Source organism: Pteronotus mesoamericanus, unplaced genomic scaffold, assembly GCF_021234165.1.
Source record: "Pteronotus mesoamericanus isolate MK-2021 breed Mesoamerican mustached bat unplaced genomic scaffold, CSHL_Meso_final contig_101, whole genome shotgun sequence".
In the NCBI taxonomy this organism is placed as follows: Eukaryota; Metazoa; Chordata; class Mammalia; order Chiroptera; family Mormoopidae; genus Pteronotus; species Pteronotus mesoamericanus.
This window is the reverse complement of record NW_026555001.1, coordinates 15,875,629-15,892,460: the sequence shown is the minus strand read 5'-3', so window position 1 is coordinate 15,892,460 and position 16,832 is coordinate 15,875,629. Positions and strand designations below refer to the sequence as shown.

The following is a 16,832-nucleotide window of genomic DNA, read 5'->3' as shown; positions in this document are numbered from 1 at the left end:
TGCTCCTGAGCAGGCTTCCCACACCCTCCTCATCTCCCAGTGTCCCTGCTCTGCTCCCCGACAGTCCCCTGAGGGTGAAGGCTGGGCGCACCGGGCCAGAGGCAGGAGACTGGCTGCGTGCGCCGCTCCGGGCCTCGGCTGCTTCCACTATGGAGGATGGGGACTAGACCCATGACCTTCTGGTGCCTCCCAGGCAGGGGCTGTCAGTTTGCAGCTGCTCCAGCCCCTCCTGGGCAGAAGGACTGGGCGATGGTCGGGGGGAGGAAGCGAGGGGAGGGGAAGCGAGGGGAGTCTCACCCGGACCACATAGACTCGGACCAGCACGTTGATGGGCTCGTTGCTGGGGATGCCCTGGAACATGCCGTAGGTGGGGTCGAAGCCAGCTTCCCGGGACACATCCTCTGGGAGTGGCACTTTGTACATACAGAGGGAGCCCTGGGGCAAGGCACGCATGCGTCAGGGTGCAGGTTTCGATGAGCACAGGTAGGGGAGGCATTTCAAACAGCCCACAGTCACCCTTTGCTGTGGCAGGGCCTTAGCTCTTTGGAGGCTGGAACATGGGGAGGCCTAGGGGCTCTGGAAGGAGTGCTGGGGCAGCGGCGGAGGTGAAGGGAGGCGACCTGGGAGGCCCTCAGGGCCGATGCTCTTCATGAATCAGCACGGAAGTGTTTTCATGTTTTACCAATCAGTGCAGCTGACTGTTTCATGTGACCGTCAGCCCTGGGCTCAGGTTGGCTCGGGGTGGGGGCGTAGGGTCTCGGAGGTCAGGCCCGGGGCTCAGGGTCAGCCCGCCCCCTGCCTGACCTTGAACCGGCCCACGATGCGCTCCTCCTCGCTGGAGCCGTCCTCGTCGTCACCCGTCTTGCCCCGAAGCAGGTTGAAAGTGTGCAGCCAGTCCTCGAAGTTGTCGAAATCTGACTCCAGCTCCCTGGGGTACACCTGAGCCAGGCCAAGCAGTGAGGGGGACACGGCCTGTCCCCTGGCCTCCCTCTTGTCCCATCTGCCGCCTCATGGCCCCAGGTATGACCCCTGCTCCCTGGCGGGGTACGTCCCAGACCCTTACCTTGAGCTCATCAATCTTAGATTTCTTCTTCTCAGGGGCTTCAGGCCCCTGGCCAGGGCCGGGACTCTGGGTTCTCTTCTTCTTCTCATCCCTTGCAGCCTTTGCCTTCTCCTTGCCCTTCATTGGCCCCTTCAGGCCTGGCCAGAAACAGGAAAGGAAACCTCGTCCGTTTGGGGCGGAAGCGACAGAGTAGGATGGCTGGAGACCCAGCTCCACTGCCAATTTACTTGGCTAATTTCACTGGGCCGGGCTCTGAGGACTCGTCTGTAAGACGCAGACAGTGCCCCGGGCTTGCCCGCCTCACGGGGCTGCGGGTGCCCAGCAAGGTCATGCTGGGAGCGTGTATAAGGCTGTTGTCATGCCCTCTGACAGAGCAGGGCATGAAAGCTGCTCACTTTCTTCTCTGGCCTCTGTCTGCTTGTCTCAGGTGGAGGGGTTCTTGTAAAGCTTTTGAAAAAGAGGTGTCATGGCCGAATATGTTGGGGAAATGTTTTATACGTTCTTTTTAGAGATTTAAAATAACATTTGTGTATGAAAGTCACCCAGAAATCCTGCACCAAAAGACATTTTTATCACTGAACCACAGAACCTTCTTTTCCCCCAGAATACCCATCAACATTGTTCCATGGAAAAGGACTGGAAAATGCTGGGTAGGATGAGCTTCCATCCCTTTGGTTGCTGAACTGGTCAGAGTAAAAACTACTCTGGGTATGGGCCTAAGCCTGCTCACTAGTGCTCAGGGATGCCTGGTGATATCTGCCCGTGGCTGCTGCAGCTGTAGGGGCACACGTTTGGCGGGGTGCGGGTGGAGGAAGCGGAGAAGGAGAAGCAGCCGGCCACGTGGGGTCGGAGGGCAGAGATCCAGGATGCTAGTGCTCACCCTCAGGGTTGTCCGTCTCCTCCTTCTCCTCCAAGTCCATTCCCGAGGTATCTTGCTGTCGAAGTTGCTGCCAAAAGAAGAGGTGAGGGGGAGGGAAGGTGGGTTTCCTGGGGAGGGGTCTGTTGACCCCCCACTGTGGCCTCAGACCAGCCTTAAATGTGCTAGAAACGGAAAGTCTTTCCTGCTCGGTTACAAACCCATCATCATGTGCTCTGCCTAAGTGGGTTAAAAATTTTATGATGTGTTAGGGGTTTATGATTCTTTAAATCATGCATCATTAAAAAACATAGTACCCTTTAATGCTTTATTGTTATATTGTTGTTATTTTTTGATGTAGAAAAGTATCCTTGAGTGAGAAAGTCTGCTTATTTTCTTCTCTCACCACACCCTACCTACTGGAAACTAAATTGCTAGGTTTCAACCCAGGCACCACCTGGTGGCAGCCTGCACAAATTACAGGAGTAGAGACAAGCAGGTAACAGGCAGCCTCTGGGAGCTCCAGGGTAGCGAACCTGAATCCAGGAGGTGATGGTGGGTGAAGATAGTGCTCAGTGCCCCCCAATTCTCTGCTCTCCTGTTCTTGAGGAGTTTTTCTTGGCACACAGCCAACATAGCTCAAGGCTCCACTTCCTAGCCTCCGTTGTAGCTACGTATGGCCATGGGACTAGATTTTGGCCAATACGTGCAACTTCTGTGTTGGGCCCTTCAAAGAAAAAAGTGTGACCCTCTCCTCCTTTACCCCTTCCTGCGCCATCTCTAACTACGCAAAGGATGGTATCAAGGTGGCAGTATCTTGTTTCTTGACACTGTGAAGTCACCATACCAGCTTTTTCCTTGTTCACGAAGATCTAATTTGCTGTGGCAGCTTAGCCTGTGCTCTGATTAACATACATGGTAAACATCACACACAAGCTTGGGCTACAGAAAGGGCCTGGATAAAGAGTGTGGCTGGGTTGCTCAATTGAGGAAACTGAGGCACACATTCCTCTTGGTCAGCTAGTCAGGCAGGGAGTACCCTGAGCTAGGAAAGCAGTGTGGAGAAGAGACCGATGAAGAGGAGGGGAAATGCGCTTCTGGAACCTATGACCTGGCTTGGCAGATGGAACCTATGTGCCCACAACAGGGGAAGAACATGTCATAGCCACAGTGAACAAGGTGTGTCAAATAAACAGTCTGAAGATGGGCAAGAACTACTGCGAAGCTGTTGTTTCCTTTTGGCCCCTGAGCATGTTTCTCCACTTCCTCAAATGTCACCTCCTCTGTGAAGCCTTCGCTGACTCTGGCCAACACTGATCTGGTTCTGCCATCACACTGAACTATATCTGTTTGCATGTCCACTTTGCCCAATAAACAGAGTGCTCCTCAGGGCAGGAATGATGCCTTGTCACTTGGCTCCCACAGCACCTAGGGTGGTATCTGACCCATGTATACTGAAGGGTGTTTGTGAAGTGAACGAAGGCCCAGGGGAAAGCAAGCGGAGAGGGCAGACTGGACCGCCAGGCTGCGGAAGGTGAGTCCTGAGCTAGAACTTCAAGGCCGCGAGACAAGGCTGCTCCAAGCTCATGTCCATGGGGTGGAGGAGCCAGCTCTGGTGGGCAGCAGGAAGGAGGTCGGACAGGAGGGCCCAATGTGGAGTTGGGGTCACCTCCCCAGCCCAGTTCCTCCCCAGCCCCCAGCGCAGCCCCAAGGCCTCACCTCCTTCATGGTGTCAATGGAGGCAAAGTACTTGGACCACCAGTCCAGCATGCTCTCATCTGGCTCATCTTCCTCTGGCTCTTCTGAGCTGCCCTTCTTCTTCTTTTTCTTCTTCTCCCTCTCCTCGTCAGCCTGGGGGGTTGGCCAGGTCAAGAGTCCCGCCTACATCCCTGAGCCCTGGCCATTCCCCGGGCCCTGGACAATCAAGGGGTCCTCTGTCCATCCTGACCACCTGCTCCCAGGAAGCCCTGGGCTCCTTGAAGCTCTGTGGGGCCACCACTGTCAGAGGGGCAGGGCTTTGCCTTGTGGAGGAGGATGCCATGCCCGGAGAGGTCATGACCTGCCAACATGGGCCCCTGGCCAAGGCAGGGCTGGCACTCAGGGGCCCTGCCGCCCAAGCAGCTCTCTCGGTCTGCCTCTTGGCAGGGGGGTATGCAGGCATGAGCATCTGGGGGTGGGGGGTGGCTCTTTGCCTGCTGCTGTGCCCTTTGGCTTGACATTCAATGTCAGCATAGGGTCCTCTTTCCCCAGAGCCCTCTAGTTGGTCACCACACTCACCACATCCACCTTGATGACAGCATCAGAAGTCTGCAAAGGGGAGCCAAAGAGACAGGGACAGAATTAGCGCCGCCCCCCCGCCGCCCCTGCCGCCGAGCCTGGTGTGGAGGCAGCAGCCCAGCCAGGGAGCGTGGGTGCCCTGCACACCCAGGGCAACTCCATACGAACAGAGCGTGTTGCTGCGGAGCCTGCGAAGGTCTGCTTTGCAGACATTTTCTCAGACCTTACAGGGCAGCGGTTCTCAGTGCTGAGACAGCTGTGGGCATCCAGGTGATTTCAGCGGGAGGGTCAGTGTTGGGAGTCGGGGCTGGCCCCAGGCAGGAGTTCAGTGAAGTTGACCAGATGGAGTCAACTTCAACTCCACTTTTCCTCTCTGACCAGGTCAAGCACCTTAAAAATTAACTGGCTACACAGGCACACAATTGCACAGCTAAAGAAGACCCTGGTGAAAATACCCCATCAGAGCCCAGGGCCTATGGGATGATGGGGAAGCTGAGGTCCTGTCCTCTGACTTGTTTGCTGACGGCCTGAACTAGAGGCTTCCCAGCAGCCCCCAGGAGGAGCTGGCTATTACATCACATGGTACCGCTCCTTCTGTCTCTCATCCATGCACACACTTACACGGGCAGTCTAGACGGAGCTGTTTGCACACACAGTCGGGGCCAGGCCTGGACACTCTGGAGGGGGCGGCCTGGCTCACAGGGAGTGTCACACGCACGCCCCCAGCCAGAGCGGCACTGGCCCCGTGCGCCTTACCGCGTCCAGCTTCACCATGGTCTCCAGCTTCTTGACGGGCGCCTCTGGCTCCATGTTCACCACGACCTCCCCTGCGGGGTGAGAGGAGGGGCCCCCATTGCACAGCACACGGCAGCCCCGGAGGAGTCTTACTGGACAGAGAGGGGGACAGACAGGCAGACAGACAGGGAAGAGCAGGAGTGGCAGTGAAAGTCAGGAGTGACCAGAAGGACCAGAGGCCTAAAGTGGATTCTCAAGCTTCCTCAGGGAGCAGTTGAGGAAAATGTGATGGGCATAGGGAGAGGGAGAAGGTGAGCGGAGGGAGGCGGAGCTGCAGCTGAGAGAAAGTGGAGGCCGGGCCGGAGGGAGGCTGCGAGGGAGGCCGGGTCTTTTCCAAGCAACAGCCAAGGAAGCCGTCTGCCCTCAGGTCCTCTAAGGACGTCGCCAGCTCTGGCTCTTTCTGGCTCTAGAGTGAGGGGCAGCCCCGCGCACCCAGGATGGGGCCTCCCCCTGGCCTCCCCCACACCCACTAGGGGATGCCCTGGAGCGGCAGACAGGTGGCTGCGTGGACTGGACCGTGAGCGGGAGCCCCCTCCGTGAACTGAGTGGAGACAGGCCTGGGGTCTGGGGTGTGGCCGTACCGGTGGTGTTCCAGTTGGAGCCTGATTGGTCTGGGGGCCGGTAGATGAAGCGCCGAAGGGAGTTAACGGCGTGGGAGCCCACCAGGGTGTAGCGGCCGAAGGCCCGGCAGTCCACCACGCGGATGTTCAAGGGTGGGTGCAGCAGCTCGTTCTCCGGGAGGTCCTGGGTGTTGGCCGATGGAGCCGGAGCTCAGAGAAGGGGGCAGAGGCATCTGGCCACGCCCCGCCGCACCAGCCGCCCCAGCTCTGCCAGGTTGTGCCCAGGCCTGCACCCACCACTTCAAACCACTTGACGAGGGTGCTGAAGTTGGGGTTCTTCTTGTAATTGTGGATCATGGATGACTGTACCCCCTTCCCCGCACACTCGATGTCCACCCTCGGCCGGTCCACCTGGGCCAGGTTCACCCGCTTCAGGTCCCGCAGGCCCCAGAACAGCACCTGGGTGGGGGCGGGGGGAGAGAAGAGTCCCTCAGTCAAGGGAGCCAGCTGTGGGTGGGCCGGGCCCCCTGAGCAGGATGCGGGCCGTGGGCTGGGCGTGAGTCAGGAGGGGCAGGGCCGGGATTGCTGACAAGGGCGGGTGCTGGGGGGCCGGCAGGAGGGCGGCGGAAGGTCCCAGCTCCTGGGCAGACCCTGGACTGGTGGGGACCTGGGTCTGCTGCTGCCTCCAGGAGTAACCTTGGACAAGTTACTTCCCCTCTTTGTCCCTCAGCCTCCTTGTCTGAAAAATGCGGTGGCCTGAGGTTGCTGAAGACCCCTGGGATTTGATGTCAACAGTGTAGTTTGTGCTTACGATCGTGGATGGAGTCATAGAGTGAGGGGACAAGGAAGAAAGAGCACAGTGGGGCGCGTGCCGGGCAGGGACGGGGGGATGGGAGCAGCGAGTGGAGCCCTCACGCACCTCGATTCGGTATTTGCTGAGCACAGGCCGGATGCCCATGGGCACAGGCATGATGGGGCCTCGGTCCACGTCCACTGGGCCATCGATGGGTGGCAGGTCGGCCTTCCCCGCGGGCCCAATCTGGGGAATCGGGGTCACCGGGTCACACCCTGTGGAGCCTGGAGGATGGGCTGTCCCTTCCCGGGAGTTAGTTGCCATGTGATCTGGAGAGACGGGGAAGACCCAGCACCCCAGGCCCCCCAGAAACATGCCCCCAGCTCCAGGCGGATGGCCTCTCAGCAGGGTGGGGCACCCACCTGCAGCAGCTCGAAGGCGGCCAGGAGGTCTCCGGCCGTGGAGCTGCCGCGGTAGATCTGGTAGTACTCGAGCTGGGGCGGGAAGCGGGGCGGGCAGTACGCTTCGTCGGCCATCTTCACCACGGGCTTGGCGAAGGTCCGGCCCATGAAGTCGAACTTGCCCTGATGGGACAAACAGCCAAGGTGGCCACTTGGTGCTTGAGTTTACCGAGCGTGGTCACACCTGGGGTCTTCCTTTGTCCTTACCACAACCCCAGGAGGTAAGGGGACAGGTGCGGTCGCCCCATGTCACCAATGGGGAAACCAAATCCCAGCACAGGTTTGCTCAGGGCCATGCTGGCCGTGAGTGGCAGAGTTGGGACTCAGGACTAGGAGGGAGGCCCTCCCGCCTCGAGTCCAGGGTCGCTCAGGGACCCCAGTGGTTGAGGAGGCTTGTCATAAGGGGCTCCCCAGTTCTGGAGGGACCCTCAATCTTTCACTCCCCTACTCCAGGGTGCTCAAGGAGAGCTGGGATGCTGTTACTGCCTGGTAGGTGCGCGCAGGGGGCTGAGGGCCCCTTGGGATGGGGGGAAGGCTGGGGACAGCAGTGCTTGCTGACACACGTCCTGGAGACTCTGGGCCTGAGCTCGGTCTGTCTGCACCGGGACGTGGGGACGCGCTGACCCACGTTCTTCCTGTGCCCCTAGGGGCCCACAGTGTTGGGAAGGGGTCAGGTGCGGCGACTGGGCAGGAGGGGCTGGTTAGCAGCCCAGGCTGCCGCGTGTCCAGCAAGCACCTTGGCTGAGGGGCTCTGGGTAGGTGGCCATCAACGCACATGCTGTGCAGTGGCGAAGTGGTAGGTCCCTGGTCACAGAGTCCACCCCTACCATGGAGTCCTGGTCGTAGATTTCAATGACAATGATGGGGGGATCATCCCGCAGCTCATGAGCCTCGCCATACAGCTCCAGGTTGTCGAACACCAGCATTTGGTCCCAGGTGGGGCACAGGGTCTCATTCAGCACCTGCAGAATGCGGCAGGGCAGGGGGAGACAGGTAGTAAGTGGTTGTGGATGGTAAGGTGTCTGAGCAGAAGCCACCTCCAGTCACTGTGGTTTCCAGGGGACTCAAGGGGCAGGAGTGTCACGTTCCCTGACTCTTCTGGGAATCTTGCAATGAAGATGAATGTGGATTCTGCTCCTGCTCTTTTGGCCCATGTCTTCCCTGTGTTCAACAGAGCCACACCGAAGCCTTCGCCAGGGTGGCCTGGGCACGTGGACTTATCTGCAAGGCTCCACCTAAGGATCTGGGGTGCTGGCTGGTCTGCTTCTCCAGGTCCCACCGCTCACAGGTCCCCAGTGCTCTCAAAGCCAGAGCCACTCTCTCCCCCCAGACCCTCACCTCTGTGCACTGACTCTGGTTGATGAAGAAAACACGGGCGAAAGGGTCTGAGAGGCCGCTGCTGTCAGCAGCGAAGAGGCTGCGTGCCTGGTACATGTGGGTCCGGAGCTGAAACGCCTGCTTCTCTGTGGGGAAGGGCAGGCTGAGGCTTGGGGACACCGCCCCTCCTGCCCAATGCCCTCCCGGGGTGCCCAGAGCCCCACTCACTGGTGTAGACCAGGCTGATGGGTGGGAAGGAGTGCAGGCCCAGACCCTGGGCTGCCTTGACCTCCTCGAAGCCGCAGGGCAGGCCGCACAGGAAGTCCTTGCGCTGCTTGCTGAGGCCCAGCCACAGGTAGAGCTCCAGCTTGGCCTGCACCGTCCAGCCCATGGAGCCGAAGCCCCGCTTCCCGGGCAGCTGGGGGTGGGCGTGGGGTCAGCACCGAGGGGGTGGGACCATGCTGTCCTCCCCGCCTCCTGTTCTCTCCAGCTCTTTGTTCTCTCAGCACCTGCCCCTCGAGGGCTCCCCTCCGTCAGCTCAGGCCTGGCAGGGCCGGGCCAGGAGCCGCTCCCTCCCGGGGGCAACCGACCTGTCGAAGGAGCCAGGACCCCAGGCCCCGCACCCCACAGCACCACCCTCAGACTGGCCCCCCTGCAGGCACCTTGAGGAAGAGCGTCTTGACTTTGGCACAGTCCTTGCCCAGCTCCTCCTCCACAAGGGAGAAGAGCAGGTCCTTGGAGGGCACCCGGGCATAGGCAATGCGTTTGTTGTTGCTTATCATCCAGATGAAGACGTCGGGGATGCTGTGCTGGGGCTGTGGGAGGGGGCCGGGACTGAGGGGGCCCACTTCGTGGTCGGGGCCCCGTGAGCCTCACTGGCCACCAGGGTCTTTGCCTCAGGGACCGGAGGAAAGGCCCCAGATGCTGGCCTTCCTTCGCCTCCCACTGACTCCCAGCAGGATGAGGGGCTTGTTTACTCCTGTCCCCCAACAGCTGTCAGAGTGGGAGGGGCCTCCTAGGGGGGCCAGCCCAACCCCTTCCTGGGCAGCCCCTCCCTGCTCCGGTCACGGTCACTCTTCACTTTCGGGTGGCCCGGGCACCCCTCTGTGCACACCGGCAGGGGCGCACCTCATCTGCCAGGAAGCGCAGCTTCTGCAGGAAGTTCTGGCACAGCCTCAGCTTGTCCCGCACCGTGTGTCGCTTCACCTGCGCCCGCATGGTCTTTGCCTGCTGCCCCATGCTCTCCTGTAAGAGGGGCGTGCGGGGTAGTGGGGCTCGGGCCATGACGCATAACGGAGGGGGCTGGCCCTGGGGGCTGTGGCCTCAGACATACGTCCTCCCACCTCAGTTTCCCCTTTTCATCTCCAGACCCTCCCTGCATCCCCTGTGTGGCCCAGCACTGGGGACCTGGGTGTCCTCACCAGCTCCCGCATGCATGATTTGAGGCGCTCCCGGTCAAGCCTGGTACGGGACAAGTGACCCTGGTCCTTGTCAGCGAGGGACAGGAAACGGCTGGGAGGTGAGGGGAGGGGGTCTTAGCAGAGCCCGCCCACCAGCAGGAGGCTGCAGACACCCCCTTTTCTTCCCAGTCCCCCCACTCCAGCCCCCCCGCCCCTCGCCCTCACTGGCAGCCACTGCTAAGCTCCTCCAGGACGCCCCGCAGCCGCCGCTCGGGGTAACTCTTCTCGGTTTTGATCATCTCCTGCACGTCGTTCAGGCCTTCTTCCTGAGAACCGGGAGGAGTGGGGTGCACGCTGAGTCACAGCCCCCGCCCAGCTTTCCCGAGCGTCTCCCCTACTCATCAGAGGAAAGCAGGGGCTAGAGACCGGGGACCCCCCACTAGCGCCACCCTCCCACGTGCCACCGTAATCAGGAATCCCCCCATTTCCCAGGTTCTGTTTTCAAAGCCTGGGGGCCTTCAGTTCCTGAAGAAAAAAAATCCACTTTTGGGCTCTGCATCTGTGGTCCTGGTGCACTCACAGGGGTGGGCAGAGCTCAGGGCTGGATAGGGGAGACGCAGGCCGGAGACAGAGGGCTTGCCAGCTGCCTTCAGGGACCCCCGAGGCTGGCTGTGCCAGGGGAGCTAGGCTCCGTGCCAGGTAGCCCTCAGTCCTTGGCCCGCTCCTGGGAGCCGGGGGCAGGGACAGGGGCATGGGTCCTGCTGGGGCTGCTCTAGCAGCTCCCCCCGCCCCAGTCCCTACCCCTTGACAGTAAGCTTCTGGGCAAACAGGCCTGTGCAGTGCAGAGGATGTGCCCCCTCCCCACCTTCCCCTTCGCCTCCCACTAGGGTCTGGGGCTGACCAGCTTGTCTGCAATGTGGTCCATGATGTTGGCGTTGTAGAGGCGGCGGCGCTGGTCCGGCCACCAGCTCTTGATGTAGATGCAGGGCTTGTTCTCCAGGTAGGGCAGGTGGAAGTAGTTCCTGGGGCGGGAGGAGGGGATGGCTGAGGACTGGGGTCCGGGCAGGTGGGAGGGCTAGGCCTTGAGAGGGTGGCAGGCAGCCAGCAGGCCCCCCAGGGCCCTCTGTGCCACCTGGCTCACCTGTCCGTGATCTGAGGCCGCATGGGGGGTGTGGAGGAGACAGAGGCCAGGTCCCCACCCTCCTCCGTCTCGTCGTCGCTGGAGTTCTGGATCAGGTCTACTTCCTCCTCATCCCCGGGCTCCTTCCGAGGTCGAGGCCGCTGGGGTCGGGACAGGCCATCGATCTCGTTCCCATAGTTGCCTGGAGGCAGGAGGGGACACAGGAGGGCCTAGAATCCTTTCCTCACCAGGCCTCACCCTGCCCTCCAATCCAGGTATTGCCTGGGGTGTGCCGGAGGGGAGAGGGAGGGGCAGGGAATGGGGAGGGAGCTGGGAGCCGTGTCAGCTCAGATGTGACAGAACACTCACCAGGGAAGGGTCCCCATGTCCTCCCCACCTGCAAAGATCTCGCCAAGAGCTCTGATGGCCCCTGAGCCCAAGGGCCAGCCCAGGACATGGCCCCTCTTCCCACTGTCTCCTCTCCAGCCCCATGAGGACCTCTTTCCCTTCTGCAGGGATGGCTTCTTCCCCCTCTACCCTCGCTTCCCAAACATAGCCTAGTGCGGTAGGTGGAAGCCAGGCCCACCCCGTGGGCATGTGTACACCATGGGGACACACTGTGTGCAGCATGTGTGCTTGAGGACATGCGGGGGAAAGTAGCATTTTTTCCCTCCCGCAGGACTTAGCAGTGACCATCCAGAAGCTCTGGGACCTGAAGACCCCTCTGTGCGCCCAGCACTCACCTATGGTGACCTCAAAGGTAATTGGCTTGTCTCCATTTTTCCGGTCAATCATTGAGGCTTCCAGGAAGGCTCCAAATAGAAAAAATTCTTCTATTTTCCCCGTGCAGCTCTGTGGGGGAGGGAGTTGAAGCCATCCCTAAACCTTCACGGGGATGCTGGGACTGGGGCCAGGCCTCCTCCTACAGGCCCTTTGGGCTGATGGCAGGGACATCGCACCAGCCATGAATCTGGGCAGCCCCGACCCTGAAGGACTGAAGGCCCAGCTCCTTTTGCCCAGGCAGAGCCCAGGCCCGGCTGCCCTGGAGGGAAGGGAGCAGGGCCAGGGGCGCCAGAGGACAGCTCACCTCCGAGACGGGAGTGGTCTGCTCCACCTGCACCTCCGTGGAGCTGGTGAGCTCGGGGTTGGAGGTGTCCAGGATCTCCACCGCCAGGCCCAGCATGAGGCGGGCGCGGAAGGACACGCCCTCCCCCAGGCCCTCGTTCAGGTCCTGGTGCTCGTCCAGCAGTGTGTAGTTGCGCGTGGAGCCGTACATGTTCACCCAGGCTGGGCCCAGCGTGGGTAGGAAGCCTGTGGGCCCGAGGGGAGAGAGGTGTGGCCTGTGTCACACCCCAGGGCCCACGTGGGCTAGAGGGCCCTCTTCTGGGGGCTCCCAGCCTACACCTCCTGAGTGCTGAGCTGAAGACCCCATGCCCTGTTCTGTGGAACATTTGAGGCAGGGGAAGGCTTGCGGGGCAGCAGCATGTGGTTCACAAGAAGCTGCAGGGAGACCGCGTGTCTGCTGCATGCGGGCCACTTGCTTCTGTCGTGCTCCCTGCTTCCTTGTGCCTGCAGCAGGGGCTGCCTACAAGCTTTTTGAAAGACAGATGCCAGCTTCTTCCACCTGCCTCACCATGGCTTTTGGGCCCTTTGCCATCATGTGTAGATACAGGCGGCCCACCCTGATTTTGCAGGCCCTTCCCATCTTCTCTGAATGCCCTCCCTCTCTCTCGGCCTGTTCAACGCTCTTCCTCCAGGACACCCTCCCAATTCCTAGTCCTAACTAACTTCTCCCAGCACTGGGCTTTGTTGTGTCTCATGTGTTGCATGGATCCAATCCTGCCGTCAGTATTCTGTTTGGTTGGTTTTTATTCTACCTGATTAAAAAATATCATAGCATTAAAAAAATCAAGCTACACTTCAGATAACATAAAATTCTCCATTATAAGTGTGCATTTGAGTGGTTTTACTATAGTCACTATGTCGTGCAACTGTCATCTAATTCCAGAACATTTCCAACCCCCTAAAAAAGAAACCCTGCACCTATTAGCAGTTAGTCCCAATTTCCCCTCCCCCACTTCCCGGCAACCACTCCTTCGCTTTCTGTTTCTACAGATTCACCCGTTCCGCACATCTTATATAAATGGAATCACACGATGTGGGGCCTTTCGTGCCTTCTGCCTTAGGTTTTGAGCATTTGGTGGCACATCCACCTCACTCATCTTCAGTGAGTGCTGTGAGGACAGGAGCAAATTCTCTCGCTCTGTGTCCCTGGAAGCCAGCATTCTGCCTGGGTCCTAGGAGGGGTCTGTTCCCACAGCAGGTCTATCGATCGGCACTATGGCAGCACACACACGTATATGTCATATGTACGTATACAGACACATAATTATTATTTTCATCGTACAGATGGGAAAACAGGTACAAAGGTCACACGGCTACACGTTGTCCGAGCTGGGGTTCCAGTCCAGCTCTGTGCAGACCCGAGCCGTGACTTTCCACTTCTCCCTTGTGGGAGCTACTGGCGAAGCCCCCACCACACCCAGCGCCTTTCGGGCTGAGGTGCAAGGTGGTGTTGGTGCTGTGAGGGGGGTCTCATTCATTTACTCCTTTTCAGGACCACCCCCACCCCGGTCTCCTAATGCTGACCTTTGTCTCCATCATTGGAGATCTTGCGCAGGTCAATGAAGTGGGTGCCGATGGCCACGTCGTTGACCTTGTCTGAGTCCCGGATCTGCACCTTCATGCGTTTGCAGAGTGGGGGGAACAGGTCTGTGAAGACGACCTGCTCGTTCCACAGGGGCTCGTAGCTGCTTTTCTGCACTGAAGTCTTGCCCTGGTGGGAGGGAGCGGATGTTAGCATTTGCATGTAAACGTGTGCATTCACTCATGTGCGCATATGTATGTGAGCATGTGTACATGTGTGTGTGTGGTATGTATGTGTGTGCTTACCCCCTCCCCACCCCAGCCTCTCAGACTCTCCCTCTGTTCCAAGCTGCCCCTCAGCTTTGGTCTGTAGGACCCAGAGGCCGGGAGGATTCCCTAAGCAGGGATGTCCAAGCTTTCAGAGTCTCTGGGCCACACTCAAAGAAGACGAGTTGTCTTGGGCCACACGTGAAATACATTGTGATACATAATCACAAAAAAATCTCACAATGGCTTAAGTAAATTTACGGTTTTGTGTTGGGCCGCGTCCAGAGCCTGTCCACGCCGAGACAGTTCCCAGCCTGGCCTCACCTGCCGGCCCCGCTCCGCTGCAGCTCCTCACCTCGCTCTCCTCCCTTCACAGGTGAACACACCATGGCGATGACAGGCCAGTTTCCCGGCTTCTGATTTTGTCTCACGTCCGCCCCCAGACCCCCACACCGACCTGATGCCTGTCACCCAAAGTCCCAGCCCCTGCACCCTCTACCCCAGTACCTTCTGGCCGGCAAAGAAGACTTGCACGTAGGGGTCAACCAGGTCCTTGTTCTCCCCAATGAAGGCCTTCTTCACGTTGGCCATGAGGCTTGTGTTCATGCGGGGCAGCCCCTCCGCTCGGTAGATCTTCACGTAGAACCGGGCCCACTGGCGTTCGGCGGGCACGCCCTCGGGGAGCAGCAAGTTCCTGCCATCACACACAGCTAGGGCACCAGGCCCGGGCGCCTGCCCTCACATCTACGCACTCCTGGGGCCTGGGACAGTCTCTGCAAACCCCTGTGCTGCCTCAGCCCTTCCTGTCCTGCGAGAAGGGGTCTGCGGATGCTGCGGCCAGCCCAGGCTGCCCCAGCCCTGGCCGAAGTCCTTCCAGGAAGAGCCGGGCTGCCTGGGGGTGGCTGAGAACAAGGGTAAGGGCGGGTGGACGGTATGACCTCTGGGCTCATACCTGGGGCTCCCTCTGGGGAAGGCGGGCTGGGTCAGGCCCCAGGGGAAGGGGGTGATGGGAGCCTCACCCTTCAATGTCATCCTCCTCTGTCTCGTTGGCCTTGTGGGGTGTCTTGATGTTGTCTCCCTTGCCCACCACTGCGACGTCACACTTCACGTAGCCCTTCAGCCCAGCCGAGATGTCGTCGGGGTCAGACAGGATGGCCCACTTGTGGTGGAACTGGTGCTCTGCAGTGGCGAGGAGTGGGGACTGCACCTGCCGCCTGCCCCCCACCCCCCGGGGCATGGCGCCCTCAGGGCAGGCCGCAGGGCTGCAGAGCCGAGGGCCTTCTTGGCCCCTAGAGGTCGGGTCAACAGGTCTCCCCGGACCAGGGCCCACTGCTCTGCCTGCCTCTAGGCTGGACCAGGGGCCTGGGGGTCAGAGGTTCCTGAGCAGGGATGGTCGGGGCAAGGTCTTGTATCCAGGTGTGTAATGTGACTTTGCTTCCTAATCGGTTTCTCTGCCGGCAGCCCGCCTACCTTAACCCCGCACTCGCCTGCACATGGCGGCCTGACAGCCTTCAGAGAAGGTCCCTTCTCTCCCTGTGGGGCCCCCCAGTGCTTGGGGTAAGGTTTGTACATGTGATACAGCTCTCCCAGCTCCCTCGGCTCATCCCACCCCGTCCCTGCGCTCCTGCTGGGCAAAGCTGCTCACCGTTCACTTGCTATTCCACCCCTTCATGTCTTTGTGGCTGCTGGTCTTTGAGTGTGGAACGCCCTCATCCTTATTCTCCCTCTGCCCCTAACCTCCTCCCCATGTTCAAACTTCTACTCGTTTTGCATGAATGTCCTCCTCTTCCATGCAGCCTTCCCTGACTTCCTCAGAGTTGCTGAGTCCGGCCCTTTTGGTGTTCTCGGGTGTTCCATATGATGACACCTCCTATCTTGCTGTCACTGTGATGAACTATTTATTGTCTCTTTCCAATTTCAAAATGAAAGCCTCCTAAAGACAGGGCAGTGTCACTTCGGTGTGGAGAAAAGGACAGCGTCAGGGGAAGGGGCCATTGTAGTGCGGGTCTGCCCTTAAGATTTGCTTGTGAGCTGTTTATGAGCAGAGGGAGGCCCTGGCCTTGGTTCTGTGTGGACACTGACATCTCCAGGGGCTCAGAGCTCCCCTGCTCCCCTCCCTCTCCTTCAGCTTCTGCCACAGCTGAGACCCTGACGAGGCTCTGTCCCCAGCAGGCTCTGTGAAGTGTGATAGGGGCTGTGCGCAGAAAGTGGCCTGTCTCGGGACGGGCCAGCCCCGCTGTGTCTCAGGAGAGGGAACACCATAGGAGGGTCTGAGAGAGTGACCAGGATGGTGACATGGAAGGGGCTGTGTGGTGAGGAGTCGCTAGGGGTCGCCACCTGAACTGGCACAGCTCAGGAGGACAGACCGTGTCTGGGGCTGCCCGCAGCTTCCGGATCTTGTCAGAGCAGATGTTTGTGGGATGGATACAGGAACAGATAGCTGGGGGGCTGGGTGGGGACATGCACAGAGAATGAGTGAAGGTCGATGCATAGACGGATGGACAGACAAATGGATAGAAGGAGGGGTCGCTGTATGGACAGATGGGTGGGTGGATTAATGGGTAGATATGTGAATTTGTGGATGGGTGAGTGGGTGAGTGGATATACAGGTAGAGGGACAGATATGTGCATGGTCAGATGAATTAGGGAAATTTGGCAAGAAAAGAGTAAGACTCAGAAGACTCAGAAGGGCCATGAAATTTGCCTTCAAATGTAGAGGTCATCTGAGGAGGGACTGGACTATCCTTTCTGTCCTTCTACGGCAAACTTGTGAGCATGGTGAAGGTTACAGGGTGACAGATTCTGGTTTGATGTAAACGAGTGGAGAGATCTAGGACAGGAGGTGGTGAGTGCCCCTCAAGGAGGTCTAAGGGGAGACGAAGTGACCGATCAGGGATGCTGCCTGGGGCTTCCTATGCTGGCGAACACTGGGCTGATGACCTCTGAGGCCTTCCAGCCCTAACACTGTGATCTCAGTGACACTGTATTGTTGCTGTCGAAAGGCCAGAGGTGCAGAACAACACGAGGCCCTGAGCTCTAGGCACCAGCCTGAAACATCCTTTCCCTGCCTTGGGTCTGGCTCTGCCGCCTGCCATGAGGGCTGGATGGGCTGGGGGGCTGCTAGCAAGAGGGCGGGTGGAGCCCTGTACGGCCCCTCCTCATGGCCAGCAGAGTTGCAATGACTGAGCGGTTTCCTGCTGCTGCATCTGATGCTGCGAATGTGGTCCCGCCAGGGTGAGGACAGTCTCTGGTCCCCTGGCAATCCCTTCTGGCTCCA

The 16,832-nt window shown here is 59.6% G+C and overlaps 1 protein-coding gene across 5 annotated transcripts in view; it reads right to left on the bottom strand.

Annotated features, from left to right (window-relative positions):
* The window catches only part of OTOF (otoferlin), an 84,070-nt gene that overhangs the window by 6,755 nt on the left and 60,483 nt on the right, over positions 1–16,832 (bottom strand). For 3 of the 5 annotated variants that reach the window (XM_054566326.1, XM_054566328.1, XM_054566332.1), the window contains 25 exons: positions 14,575–14,734; positions 14,063–14,249; positions 13,292–13,478; positions 11,730–11,953; positions 11,386–11,494; positions 10,664–10,844; positions 10,424–10,544; positions 9,748–9,848; positions 9,544–9,634; positions 9,251–9,367; positions 8,785–8,937; positions 8,351–8,540; positions 8,144–8,268; positions 7,633–7,767; positions 6,767–6,928; positions 6,471–6,590; positions 5,849–6,010; positions 5,573–5,735; positions 4,953–5,023; positions 4,197–4,226; positions 3,639–3,770; positions 1,944–2,010; positions 1,064–1,200; positions 805–939; positions 298–435 (listed from right to left, as the gene is read on the bottom strand). In XM_054566326.1, the coding sequence (XP_054422301.1) occupies positions 298–435; positions 805–939; positions 1,064–1,200; positions 1,944–2,010; positions 3,639–3,770; positions 4,197–4,226; positions 4,953–5,023; positions 5,573–5,735; positions 5,849–6,010; positions 6,471–6,590; positions 6,767–6,928; positions 7,633–7,767; positions 8,144–8,268; positions 8,351–8,540; positions 8,785–8,937; positions 9,251–9,367; positions 9,544–9,634; positions 9,748–9,848; positions 10,424–10,544; positions 10,664–10,844; positions 11,386–11,494; positions 11,730–11,953; positions 13,292–13,478; positions 14,063–14,249; positions 14,575–14,734 (3,398 nt within the window). Of the gene's footprint in view, positions 1–297; positions 436–804; positions 940–1,063; positions 1,201–1,943; positions 2,011–3,638; positions 3,771–4,196; positions 4,227–4,952; positions 5,084–5,572; positions 5,736–5,848; positions 6,011–6,470; positions 6,591–6,766; positions 6,929–7,632; positions 7,768–8,143; positions 8,269–8,350; positions 8,541–8,784; positions 8,938–9,250; positions 9,368–9,543; positions 9,635–9,747; positions 9,849–10,423; positions 10,545–10,663; positions 10,845–11,385; positions 11,495–11,729; positions 11,954–13,291; positions 13,479–14,062; positions 14,250–14,574; positions 14,735–16,832 lie in introns of all 5 variants that reach the window. The other 2 variants (XM_054566321.1, XM_054566317.1) reach the window with 1 other exon arrangement.